The sequence below is a fragment of the Leopardus geoffroyi genome, chromosome D4 (genome assembly GCF_018350155.1).
Source record: "Leopardus geoffroyi isolate Oge1 chromosome D4, O.geoffroyi_Oge1_pat1.0, whole genome shotgun sequence".
Lineage (NCBI taxonomy): Eukaryota > Metazoa > Chordata > Mammalia > Carnivora > Felidae > Leopardus > Leopardus geoffroyi.
Window position 1 is genome coordinate 44573679 of NC_059342.1, and position 13804 is coordinate 44587482.

The 13804-nt window shown below is 43.4% G+C and overlaps 1 protein-coding gene across 4 annotated transcripts in view; it reads right to left on the reverse strand.

The window, feature by feature from the left end:
• SLC24A2 (solute carrier family 24 member 2) overlaps nt 1–8103 on the reverse strand; it is a 244902-nt gene extending 236799 nt beyond the window's left edge. For 2 of the 4 annotated variants that reach the window (XM_045470239.1, XM_045470237.1), the window contains exons 1-2: nt 7923–8102; nt 5010–6093 (exon numbers count right to left, since the gene is read on the reverse strand). In XM_045470239.1, the coding sequence (XP_045326195.1) occupies nt 5010–5939 (930 nt within the window). In that variant the 5' untranslated portion in view covers nt 5940–6093; nt 7923–8102. Of the gene's footprint in view, nt 1–5009; nt 6094–7310; nt 7413–7922 lie in introns of those variants that run through there. The other 2 variants (XM_045470240.1, XM_045470238.1) reach the window with 2 other exon arrangements.
• Nucleotides 8104–13804: the final 5701 nt, after the last annotated feature.

Genomic DNA, 13804 nt, shown 5'->3' on the forward strand with positions numbered 1-13804 from the left:
AATACAAATTATCTGGTTTTACCAAAAAGAGAGAGACAGGCAGAAAAGGAAAGAAAAGGGGAGGAGAGGTGGTGGGAGGTAGGAGGAGAAAGGGACAAAGGAGGAGGGGAGGAAGGAAAGGAAGTGGTGGTAAATCCTTGCTCTCAACACAAACTTTAGGTCTTCTCTTGCTGAAGAAATCACAGCAGCAAGGATGAAAAGCCAAAGGCAATCTGAATTCTATGCACTAAAATCTGCTGAGCTCTCTGGGTGTGTTGAAATGCCTGTTCACTCTCTGAATCACATGCAGTCACTGAAGGGTTTGCTTTTTATATAAGTAGAAGGAAACAAAACAAGGAAAAGAGCACCATGCTGTATCCCCAGATAAACATACTACATCCACAGACATCTAAGCCAGTTAAGAATTTTAATGCCTAAATTTTCTTTCTTGTGAGAAGAACAGAGAGTTTCCAAGTCTACCGTATTATTTATTATAAGGATGATCTTACCTTTCCTTCCTTAAAGTTTGCACATTAATTTTACTAACTTATTTAGGAGGTGTGGAGGGGAAACAAAGGTTGAATATATAACATCTTCTGTGCTGTAAGTAAGCTTGGACCTACACATTTGTATTGATAAAACTATCCATGGTTTAGCACCTTAAAAGAAATACTTCACCTTGTGAGGAAGATTTATAATATGGTTTCAATTCCCTTTTTCTCATGAACATTAATAACAATTGGAACCGTAAAAACTCTATTTACAAACCACTTTTCAGGATCAAAGCACACCTAAATTACTAAATAGCCTACTCTTCAACTATCCAGCTTTAAGCATCTTTATTTAGACCATTCCCTTCATTAGAACTGGGCTGAGTTGCTGTCAGATTATAATGCCAAGTCTAAGAAGAAGCTAAGTACCATGGACAGCTGCTTTCTAGGCCAATGACAGCCTAGCACCAGAACAGATCAAGGGACCTCAGCAGCCAGGCCAGGAGCACAGCAAAATGCTCTGGATGCCCTGAGACTCCACTGCTTTACATCTTGCAGGAATCAAAGTCATTCCTGACCAGCTATGGAGTGTTTTTTAGAAGAGAGTCCTAATCATTTATAAATAAGAGTACCTTTAAAACAAAAATCTCTGCTAAGCAGAGATAACCCCATAACGGCCTACTTATTTCAAGCAAAATCCCACAACAAAATTTCAGGACAATAAACAAATTTGGAGATTTTCTTGGAGTTTATGATAATGCCTGACCTGCATTGTTCACCATATGTAAGCTACGGCTTACAAATATCACACTATGACAAATATTATATGCCCCTAAGGGAGACAATGACCTGCGTGAATGCCAGTCTTCAAAAATGTCAAGTTCTTAAATTTAAAATAATTTATGGGGCTCAGTAGGTTAAGCATCCGACTCTTGATTTCGGCTCAGTTCATGATCTCATGGTTCCTGGGTTCAAGTCCCACATAGGGCTCTGCACTGGGATTCTGCTTGGGATTCTCTTTCTCCCTCTCTCTCTCTGCCCCCTCCCCCCCAAAAATAAATAAATAAACATTAAAAAGTACCTTATTTTGATTCACTTTTAAGAACAGAAAGCATGGGGCGCCTGGGTGGCGCAGTCGGTTAAGCGTCCGACTTCAGCCAGGTCACGATCTCGCGGTCCGTGAGTTCGAGCCCCGCGTCGGGCTCTGGGCTGATGGCTCAGAGCCTGGAGCCTATTTCCAATTCTGTGTCTCCCTCTCTCTCTGCCCCTCCCCCATTCATGCTCTGTCTCTCTCTGTCCCAAAAATAAATAAACTTAAAAAAAAAAAAAAAAGAACAGAAAGCAAAAGGAAAGGGACTAACACTTAATGAACAACCCACATCTGCCAAGGACTCTGTTAGCTGCTTAGCATTCATTTCTTCATTTAATAATTTTCCCAATTTCATGAAGTAGGCACTGTTATTTTCATGTCCAATTTAGGAAACTGAGGCTAAAAGAGTTAATGTAACTTCTCTAAATCACAGGGCTGATTACACACTGGGGTCAAAACCTTTTATTTTTTCTCTCTGTCAATGCCCCAGGTCTATTTACCCTGTCATAATACTACACAACTTTTTAAAAAAGGATAACATTATCCCTAAAAGAAATAATAGTAATAACAAATTTAAAAAAACACACACAGGGTGTAAAAATTAAATGAGATGAGAAACTATTACTGTCACTATGAAAAAATATGCCAGTTCACATTTTTCCATGCTTCACAGTTGCCTTCATGGCACACATTATCAATAATGGAACCAAATTAGGATTTGAACAACATTCCAATGGTAGGATATAAATCAAAACTTCAACTTGTCTATGAAACAAGTAGTTTCCAAAACAGTTTAACACAAAGAGCCCAGCAGAGTTGATTTTTTAGCAAGAAGCACTGATTATTTGTACAAGAATATCTAAAATATGTTTCCTCTAGTTTCTCAAACTCCCCTGCTCGATAATTGTACAAATAAGACCATGAACACATGCTCACTATTTTGCTTCCTAAATTCTTTTACATCACATTCCTTTCTATGAAGACCTCATTGGAATTGCGTTTGGTTTAGCGTCTCTTTTCTGAGTGTTCTGATGTTATCAGAAGCACTGACTTCTGTAGGATAGTTGGGATATGCAGTCAAAAAACAACTCTGCAAAAAGAAAACTAGATAACCACACTCAAGGACTCATCCTTCTTTGGGACACGTTATGTTCAATGCTTGGGCAGCAAAGCCTCCATAAGATTCTGAAATCAGGCACAGGACACAGACCAACTGCTGAAAAAAAAAAAAAATCCAACTTCCAAAGTGAAATTGGCAAAGTGAAATTTCCAGAAGGAAATCACACATCAATACACACTGTTCCACCTAAACATGTGTTCTAGCATTTTTGAGGAACACCAAACAAGACATAGCTATGTTTAAAGAAAAATCCTATTCCCATGATAATTTATAGTTCAATTTAGTTACTGAATGCCAAAAGAAGTAATAGTGATTAAAAGGAAGAAATTAAAGCTATATAGTGCAAAAAAGGGAAATAATACAATGAACACATTTTGGGGGGAAATCAGAAACAGGAGAAATAGACATGAACATAATCTGCTTTCTTTTAAAAAATGCACAAGATTAAGAATAGCACAAAATTACGGATTTGAATAACAACTGTTAAGGAATGTCAGCCTAAGTTGCTGAATTTTAAATATCATAAAGATGACAAGACAGTCACCTACGATAGTAGGTAAAGATACTGCCAGAGCTACTTTAATGAGTAGTTTACAATAGATTAAATACTGCCTGTAAGCTGTATTTAAAAAGTTATTCCCAAATGCAGAGAACCAGCTCCTCCTCCAATCAGAATACAAAATCCCCCTGCGATCTTAAATACACTACTGGATTGCTCTGCAAGTGCAAGTTCCTTTTTCATAAATGTTGTCAATATAACCTTCAGCAGAATCTGTGATTAAGTTAATGAAGTTCCACTGTTGTGTAACAAAACACAAATCTACCGAGCCCTCGAAAAGACTTTTTACCCTTGATGTGCCCAGGATATTTATAAGACATCAAATCATTTCCTTGCCTCTAAAAAATATGCCTTTCCCTTGGCAATTGTTCAGTACTCTAACTGGAATAAACACATAGATTATTAATGCAAACTGCTCAAATGAGCAGTCCGGCTTGAGAGATCATCCTTTGGCTACAAAATTAGAGCAGGGAGAGGGGTCCAATGATGCCCTCAAGGATATGTACTCAGTTCTCACATCTGAATGCTTACTTGCCATGTCTACTGCTAAATGTTTTTTTTTCTTTTACTACAGTTGCTAACAAACAACCATACACTGAGTGAAATGTCAGAAAAATACAGTAGAAAACATTTTTCTTTTACATGTAATACACAGGAACATGAATAGTGGTTTTTTTTGTTTGTTTGTTTTTGTTTTTGTTTTTTACTGCACTTTGCTTAAATGTCTGGCTGCTACAGAACATGATGGATGGTCATCCAACCTGAACATAAAGGAATTATATCAAATGAATATTTTTTTCATTTTGGACAAAATTATCTCACCCTCCAGTCAACATCTGTTTTTTGCATACACGAGAATTTCCCCAGATGCTAGTATGAAAAATCTGCATATGTATTTTGGTTTTCTGTTTAAAATCACATTCAGAGACAACATTCCAATGTTAGGATATAAATCAAAACTTCATTACTATACTTAACATAAAATTGTATTGATGTTGCTTACCCATTATTTTAAAAAATTAGTTCACATTTTTGTAGATCAATTTATTCTCAGCCCTATACCAGTTTGCTCACCACCCGCATGGAAGGATGGCCACTCTTATCATTAAAACTCCCTCAAACTCCACTGTAAAATTATTTTGGGTCATGTTTATCATAGCATGTAAAATGGGCCATCAAGCTATGGAGGCAGCAGGGCTTGGCAATGACTCTGTTTCATGGATCCTGACCAGCTTCTGGTCAAGTGATCTGAAGATTATTGTGTGGATCAAGAAAAATAGCTATGACCACGCTAATAACCAGTCCTTCTGGGCCCTGCTGTTGACCTAAAGGCACAGCACTGGTTACACAGACTTTCTTCCTTAAATGTCTTCAAAGAGATGGTTCTTGATCATTTTCATGTGCCTACTTGAAAAAAAAATACCTGCAATTTTCTAGGCTACATACACATACTTTCCCATGAAAATTAAATTACTCACAAAAATCATCGTGCCTACTTTCAGAGGTAAATAACTGCTGAGTCCACACTGGGACACTTACATAACCTATATTTAAAAATGTTTTACTCTGAAGCAAGTAGCTTGAGAATTTAGAAGGTATCTACAAAAATATCCCGAAAATACGTTTTCCCCCTGCCATCAGTCTGGCTACCACAGAACTGCAGAAAGCACTCTGCTATCGTCTATAGCCTAAAACATCATCACATTAAAAAAGTGGTAGATCTCCAAAACAATGGTTCAGAATATTAAATAAACAACCACCACCACCAACCTTTGCTTGGGCCTCTGGTGCTGTCACTTTGACGACTTTATTGCGATTTATCATTTGCTTCACCCATCTTTCTACTTGGACGTTGAATTTCATGAAAACCACATAGCCAAAATAAGCTGTTAAGAGAAGCAAGCTTTCCCACCACATGATCACATTATCCAGGAAAAATATGATCAGCATGATCAAGTCAACGATGTAGAAGGACACATCCCGAAAGAGCGGCCACCATGTCAGGTTTAAGATTTCTCTAGAAAACAGAGCACACATGCCAATAACAAAAAGGATATTGAACACTGCTGAGCCCACGATTGTGCCTATGCCAACATTGCTGTGAGCAATAAATACCCCTATGAGAGATGTAAAAAGTTCTGGGGCCGAGCCCCCAGCAGCCATAAAGGTGGCTCCAGCCACATCATCAGAGATGCCCAATTTCTCAGTGATGACAGTTAAAGAAGGAACAAAGAACTCATCACAGACGATGGCTAAAGCTATGAACATGTAGATCATTCCAATGACATGGAGAATGATGGCGCCTTTCCTTCGCTCCTCCAGGGAAAAGATGTCTCTTGGGTAGTCTCCTTGGGCATGATCTGTTGTATTCTCGGATTTGCCTTCCTGAGAAAGAGGTGGCTGTGGAGTATAATCCAGAATCTTGTCATTCAAATCTAAGAGAGTTCTTTGACGGTAACCGTGTGCTACCTTAGGGCCACTTGCGCCAACGGCCTCTTCCGTATTCTTGGTCTCTGTCTCAGAAAAGGCACTGATTGAAAACGAGACAGTGCTAATGGCTACTAGGCCCAGGAGAAGGCCTACGATTCGAATTAACTTCAGTTTTTTCCTGACACTATAATGTCTCCTGTAGCCAGACAGTGACTTATCCAAACACCATTTCTCAAGGAAAGTGATGGCAGTGCTTTGGTGCAGATCCATCCTGGGTCTTCTGGGGATGTGGTGGTCTTCAAAGTGGAGACTTAACCAGATGGCTCTCTCATACTTTTCTTCACTTTATAGTCAACGGTGCGTGTGGGGCACGTTCACAATCAGAGAATCTTACGCTTCGCAGGAAATATTTTCGACATTTATGCTTAAATAAAAATTAAAACAAGGATAAGTAAATCACAAAATCATAGGTCTCTTCTACAAAAAGAGCTCTGCAAGTACGATGAAGTCCTATCCTGTGTTTGACCTTGGGTAATTTACTTAACTTCTCTGTGCCTCGGTTTCCCTATCTCAGAAATAAGAACAATTATGGCACCTCCCACCAAGGATTGCTTTGAGGGGGAGGCACGTAGAATAAGACGTGGCACACAGTGAGCACTTACGATCATGTATTTATAAACTCAAACATTTTAGTAAATCCAGTGTTAACCTATGTGGATGTGTGTTAAATATAAAAAATTTATAGATGGAAATCTATCAGTTTATCCCACCTTTAATCATGTAACAAATAACCTCTCCGAGATATAACACTTCTTTTAGAACTAAGTACTCGACAACCAATAATTATTCATTATGTTTTCTTTTAGTCCAATTATATAATTCCAGTTAAAGGCACACTTTTCTGATTTAATCTATCATTTGAAAGCACTGAGTGTCGGAGGAGATAGTCCTTCTTTTCCTGTACACATAAGGATTTCAGCACCTTATTTTTCATGAAAAGCCTCTCCTAGGTCTGATGCAGAAAAATGACCCTTTAAAAATTTAAGTTTACAGAAGAATGTTCTGGTGACACAAACTGTCTTCCCTAAACGTCTTTATTATATTATTATCAGCTAAAGCTTATTTTTAAAAACAACCTTTAGTCATGTAAAAGAGACAACACAGTAAAACAAATAACTCCTAATAAGTAGGCTATTTTTAGAGACTGAATGTGTATTTCATAAACAATATGCAAGTTGCAGCAATGCCTCTGTCCACAAAATCTGCCAAAAATAGCCCCAACACTGAGTCTTCTAGTAGGTTAGATATCCAAGCAGTTTTCATTATCCCACAGAGATGGGTAAAATATCTAGACATGACAGAGGATATTCTGAAGGTTCCCATTTACATTTTTCTTTAACAACACTGTTGTTGCTGCTTTCTATACCAACGATTTCATTTTACAGGCTCGCTGAGATCATCTCAGGTGTAAAATAAGCTAATTAAACACACGCCAGTTAAACACTGAGATTAGCTGGAGCTCAGGTTTGCAGAGCAGAGCAAGAACACAAGTCAAACCAGGCTAAGATGCTGCTACCCATCACAGAGATTCTCGGCTGGCTGCAGATGTCGACGCTTAGCACCAAAGATTAAGCGACTCACAGCGCTCCGGGGATTGTCACAATGCCTGGCCAGGGCCACCGACAGGGCAGGGACAGACTCGACTCTCAGGGTGCAGGATCAGCTCCAGCGAGCCGGCTCCACCTGCAAGCCAGCCGCTTCGCCCCAAGGAAGCTGCCTCCGCCGGGGAAGTGCACCCCCAGCCGCGCCCCAACTTTGCCTTTTGTGGTCCCAAACTTTCCCTGGTGGGCTAACAGGAAAATAAAACTAAAGGACAGGCACCCCGCTAGCGAGCGGGGACAGAGCTTGGGAAGGCGCTTGGCCCGCATCTCCCCGAATCGTTAGTGGGTGGGTTGGGGAAGGGGAGCGTCCCTCTGCAAGTCTACCCCGACGGCAGGCCCTGCCCGCCGCGCCACCCACCTCCGAGGCGGAAGCGAGGGCAGTCGGCGTGGGGAAAGCAGGGGCTCGGAAACTGCGCCCCGGAGCGGAGAGAGTTAGCTAACTCCTTGCGGGGCCTGGGGCACCCACGTCCACCGCGGAGCCACCTGTGAGCCTGCGGTGCTGCAGCGGGATGCGCGCAACCGGATCCGGGGACAACGACCACTGCGGCCACCGAACCTGGACACTGGCGGGGACTCGGTCGCCCGCACTTACCGGGAACCGCCAGGAGAACGCGAACGCGGCGGGGGGGGGGGGGGGCCCGAGCGCGACCCTCCGCTCGGGTCCGCTGCCTTCTCTGGCCCTCCGCCTCCCTGGTCCGAGGCCCGGTCTCCGGCTCCGGCTCGCGCTCGCCTCCGCTCTCGCCGGCCAGGGCTGGGCTCGGGAGGAGACTGAGCCTCAGCGAGCGCCGCGCGCCGCCTCTGGTGCTGCCCGGCCCCCGCCGGCCCCTCCCTCTCGTCTCTGCGCGGGGAGCGTGGCCGCAGCGCGCTCAGCTCCCGCGCCCTCCGCCCCACGCCTCCCGGGCGCAGAGGCTACGCCGGCAGCCGTCTCTTAGGAGATTTCTCCGCAGTGGGGACGGGGGTCAGGATTTGCAGGCGAGCAAGGACAGAGAGGAGAAATCGCACAGGTCGGTGACGCGCCTGATTCCCAAAGCCTGAAAGTGCTGCCAACTTTGGGGTTATCTATGCCGGGCGCCTCCTCTCCCAATTATCTGCAAAAAGTGACAGCAGTCACATATTTCTTTAGGAGGCCATGTACTGTATAATGGTGGAAAAGACGGGCAGTGAAAAGGCATAAAGGCCTGCAGGGCTGTGTGTTCAGGCTCAGGGTTCCTGAAGTCTAGGGTTTGGAAGGTTGAGACCCTGAAGGGTCTTGGGTCTTACAGACTGACTTTTCATTTAATGGGTGATGAAATCGAGACCCACGACACAGTGTCATTTTGAGTCACGGGGTTGAAATGCTGGCATCTGGACTCCCTGCCCAGTGCTCTTTCCTGCCCTGTTTGGAAAGCAAGATTACCCGGACCACAAGTAATTGAGCCCGCCTTTTTGGGGATTAGAGGCAAGAATCTGGGCTACAGAGTGGAAGAAGGTGAGACGAACAGGTTACTGAGGGAAGCCCCTTTTTAGCCAGCCCTGTGACCACCACCAAAACTGTCCAGAGGTCCCCCAAGGAAAAACCTTTGGGGCTTTCACCTCACCGTTTGCTACTCCTCACCCTCCACGCTCCTCCTGTTTTCTTAGAGAAAGGTTTCATGCCTTCCTGAGACTGGGGGATGGTCCTCATATCTAGAAAGCTCACTACCTCTGATTTTGACTAAAATCCTATACTCAGGCCTGTACACTTACGCTTGATAAGTCAAGAGAAGCCTCGGGAACTTACAAATTCCTTTTTCTCCCATCAAAACCAGGCCTTTAAGACTACTGTCTTGCTAAGGATTTCAGGGTCCTATTTTGGAAGTCATAGGCTGAACTTTTAAAATCTTTACTTTTTATTTTGGAAATTTCAGACACGTGCAATTGTAAGAGAATAGTGTAATGAACCAACATGTGGCCATCACCCAGCTTAAACAGTGGGCAAGTCATGGCCAACCGTGTTTCATCTATCCCTCTTTTTCGTGTGCCATCATTTTACTTTATTTTTATTTTATTTTTCTAAGTAGGCTCCACATCCAGCGTGGAGCCCAACATGGGGCTTGAACTCACCACCCTGAGATCAAGACCTGAGCTGAGATCAAGAGGCCAACGATTAACTGACTGAGTAACCCAGCCATCCTCCTGTGCCATCATTTTAAAGCAAATCCCAGACATATTATTTTATCTATAAATATTTACAGAAAGCAAGGAAGCTATCAACCACTACTAGGGTTGTGTCGAAAAGACTGAAGAATCAGTTAAAATAGACTCCCACTGGGCAAGGATGGGTCATTTTGAGCATCAAAGCTGGTAATAATTGCAATTGTTTTAAACACATCAAATATGATTATAAGTTCCTAATGACTCTCAAGCAACTCGATTGGTCACTGTTGAGAGATAAAAGGGAATGAATTCATTATTTTGAAGCTGTTTTAGAAAAAAGAAAATAATCATGCATTTATTCCACCTTTTTTATTCAAAATAGACTTCAGGGTAACCAGTTAGGCTATACTTTTACCCTGCCTTTGTCTTTGTTTTTCTGGTCTAACATGTAACATTCTCTGATGCAGTGGGTGCCTCTGGCTACAATGGGGGAGGAGTGCAGGGGGCAGGGGTATCTTCTATGTAAGTTTCTGCATAAGAGAAAAAGATTGTGATATATTTTTAGAAATATTCCTATAATTGGGGCGCCTGGGTGAGTCAGTTGGTTAAGCCTCTGACTTTGGCTCAGGTCACAATCTCGTGGTTCCTGAGTTGGAGCCCCACATCCGGCTCTGTGATGACGGCTCAGAGCCTGGAGCCTGCTTCAGATTCTGTATCTCCCTCTCTCTGCCCCTCCCCTGCTTGCTCTTTGTCTCTCTCTCTCTGTCATAAATAAAAACATATAAAAAATGTAAAGAAATATTCCTCTGACCATAAAAAGCCAACTCTTTATTTTTAGAAACCTGCATAAGTACAAACCTGAGTTGGCATTCTATTTACCCTTTTATTAACTGCGATTTCTTTGAACATAAGCGTTTATAGGAATCCTTGGTAATTACTAGTTAAGAATGTTGAGCTCTTGTAATTCTGGAGGGGAGCCTTTCAAAACTCAACAACAAATTTTGAAAGGCGTGGGATCATCCTTACACTAAAATGGGATTTTTAATATAAAAATGCCAAAGGGAGAAAGGAACCAGGTTCTGGTTCAAGATGTCGACGACTCAAGAGGATGGTGAACTCACCTCCTCCCAGGAAATCGCTGAATCTACAGCTACATGGGGAACAATTTCTTCTGAAAAACCAAAACCAAAGCAAACCAAACAACCCAGAAACACTGGCCTAGCGACTATGTGTCAGCTAAGAGAGGCTGGGACGCAGTCTTGCCATGAACCCCACCCTCAGTGAATGGACCCACAGTCAGGAGGAAACACAAAATGCTGGACGTCTCCTTCAGGAGCTAAAGGTTTGAACCCCCTATCGGGCACCCCAACTTTAAACACCTGTACCTGGGAGACGAGCCCCCAAAATGCTTATCTTTGAACACCCATGGGGGGTCGCACTCATGAGCCCCACAAAGCTGTAATGATCTGAGAAACAGCTCTTAAAGGGCTCACTTGTTTCGGACTTAGCCGCTCCAGGGCCCAGAGCAGAAGCCCTGGGTAAGGGGTGCCTGGACTTCATGTGGGGGAGCCCCACGTGCATGTCTGGAACTTCTCCCTGAGGGGCAGGCATCCTGTCTGACACGCATGTGGGGGCTGCCCCCGATGCTCTCCAGGGTCAGAGACTACCCGGTGCCACTTTAGCCCCCTCCCTCTGCCTTGGGTCAGGCCGCGGTGGCGCCATCTTTTTTGGGTTTATGTGTTTGTTTTTAAATGTTTATTTTTAAGAGAGACAGGGAGAGAGAGAGTGCGCGCAAGCGGGGTAGGGGCGGAGAGAGGGGGGCAGAGGATCCAAAGCAGGCTCTGTGCTGACAAGTAGAGAGGCCTATGTGGGTATCGAACTCACTAACCCCGGAGATCCAGGACCTGAGCCAAAGTAGGTGGCTCAACCGACGAAGCCCCCCAGGCGCCCCTGCATGTTTGTTTTTAACGCCAGACTCTTTTCTTTCCTGGTGGGGTGTCATGTCTACAGACTCCCTGTGCCTGGCTCTAGCCTGTGGGCTCCATCTTTACACTTGCCCCCTGGGGCGTTCCACAGCCCCAGTGTCTCTTGGAGGAGAGCTTTTACACACCTCTGGTGCCCCAGTTTCCACTTGTGGTGCCCTGTGCTTTGCAGCTGCTGCAGGGAACCCCCCCCCCACCTTGATCACCTGCTGGGGTAGCTGGGGTGGCTGGAGAGGGGGGGCTTGTATTTCTGGGTCCCACAGGCCTGGGAAAATCAGAGAGTTCTTGGCCGGCGCCCCGCCCCCCCCTCCCCTCCCCCCCAGGGCACGGGGCCCACAGCAGCCTGAAACACACACTCAGTCTTTCTGTGAAAGAGGCCTATATATGCTTGTCTTGGAACTTCCGCCTGAGGGGCGGGCTTGAGGTTTGGCAGACATCCAGGGGTCTAGGTCAGTGCACACCACCTCTGTGCTCTCCTTCTCCCTTGCTACGGCTCTCAGGTATCTCCCATAGAGGCCCATACACTTGCCTGGAGACCCGATTTTTGTGACGGCTGCCCAAGGGACACATCTAGATCACTTAGCACTGGTGGGCTTATGGTTACGGCCCCATGGGACTATTTGTATTTGCATACTTTAAAAGCCGGTACCTGAGGGTCTTGACACACCCTCAAGCACTAGGAGCCATTACAAATAAAATAGGCTGCTTGGACAATCACAAAAGTTTGAGAGACAGTGAAGAGCTAGGATAGGGTTGAACGATAAGGTTCATCTCTTAGATGAGGCCACTCCTTCAAGACGGGGAAGACGTGGCTATTTTATCTAATGCAAAGAAATCGATACAGAGAGTCAAGGGAAAGGAAGAAACAGAGGAATAGGTTCTAAACAAAAGGACAAGATAAAACCTCGGAGAAAAACCTTAATGAAAACTGCCAAAGGGATACAAGTTAATAATTTACTAAGCCTCAATATCATTTTCACATAGAAACATAGGACGGCATGGTTTATGATAGGATTGGCAAGTTCCCCTTGCTTCCTTCTAAAATGACATCCCAGTTGGCACTGTACCTACAAATTCACCATTAGAAATTTATTTGTTCGGCTTTTTATTTTACATCTTCTTCATAATAAATTGAGAAGTTTTACACAGTAAATGGATCTAAAGTTATAATGATAGTAAGCAATTTTATATTGTTTTTGACTTGATATTCATTGTAAAGGAAAAACATTCTAGTAAATTTTCATCAGAGGAAAGTGGAAGAGAGAGATAACAGAGCCAGGAAGTTGTGGGCAACCAAGAGACAACATGGAATATTCAGTTTTTACTTTGTCAGTTTAACTACCTCTTTTTTCATTCTCTCCCACCACACTACTTTCTTCCTTTCTTTTATTACAATCTCTACCTTCTCTTTTATCAATGTCTGCAGGTAATCAGGACATAGAGGAAGGATTCCATGTGCACAAAAGCAGTAGCTCTCATCCTGGACTCTCATTAAATATTAGACTCAACTGGGGCAGGGAGGGGGGATATTTTTAAAAGACTCCTGACAATGACCCTTCTCTTTCCTCCTTCCTTTGGGCTTCTTGAGGGCAAGAATCAGTATTTCAGACATTTCCCAGCATGTAACACAGGGCTTGGCATTTGTTTAACACATACATGTGGCAGGAATTAATGAGTTGGTGGCAAATGAAATTACTTAAAGGAGAATGAATCAGGTTATGCTGCAGTAACAAAGAGCTCAAAACTCACAGGGGCTAAAAACAAAGGTTTTTGTTTCTTACTTACGCTCCCTGTTCTTTGTGAATTTTGCAATGTCATGCTCACTCCTGGCTCCAAGCTAGTCACTCTCTGCAACACTGCCAGTTGCCATCGGAGAAAAAAAGATGCATGGCAAATCTTGTACTTGATTTTAAAGCTTCAGCTTGGAAGGAGCTAACGTATGTTACATAGCTGCTATGAACTACAAGTTTTCATTTATCTCTTCAATCTCCTTTTATCATTATTATTATTCCCATTTTACAGATGAAGAAACCGAGGCTCAGTAAGGTTAAAGCAGCTTGCCCAATATTAAGTAGCTCTCATTTGCCCCATATTGGTTCGAATGCCCAAGTTCTTTCTACTAATCCTCATTTTCTGTGACTGAGATTTTTAGTCCCTGCCTAAGAGTTAGTTGCATTTTTTGTGTTGTGATCATATCCTTAGGTAATTCCTCTGGGTTTTTTCTACTTACTGCCAGCTGGTCTATAATCTAGCATAACTTTCTACTTCCTAAGACCTGTTTTGCTTATTTAAAAATCACAGGTGTAAATACCAAAATAAAATCCGCATGTTCTCTGAAAAATGTTCTTTGGCTCTCCACCTCTGGGTTGACTTTGTT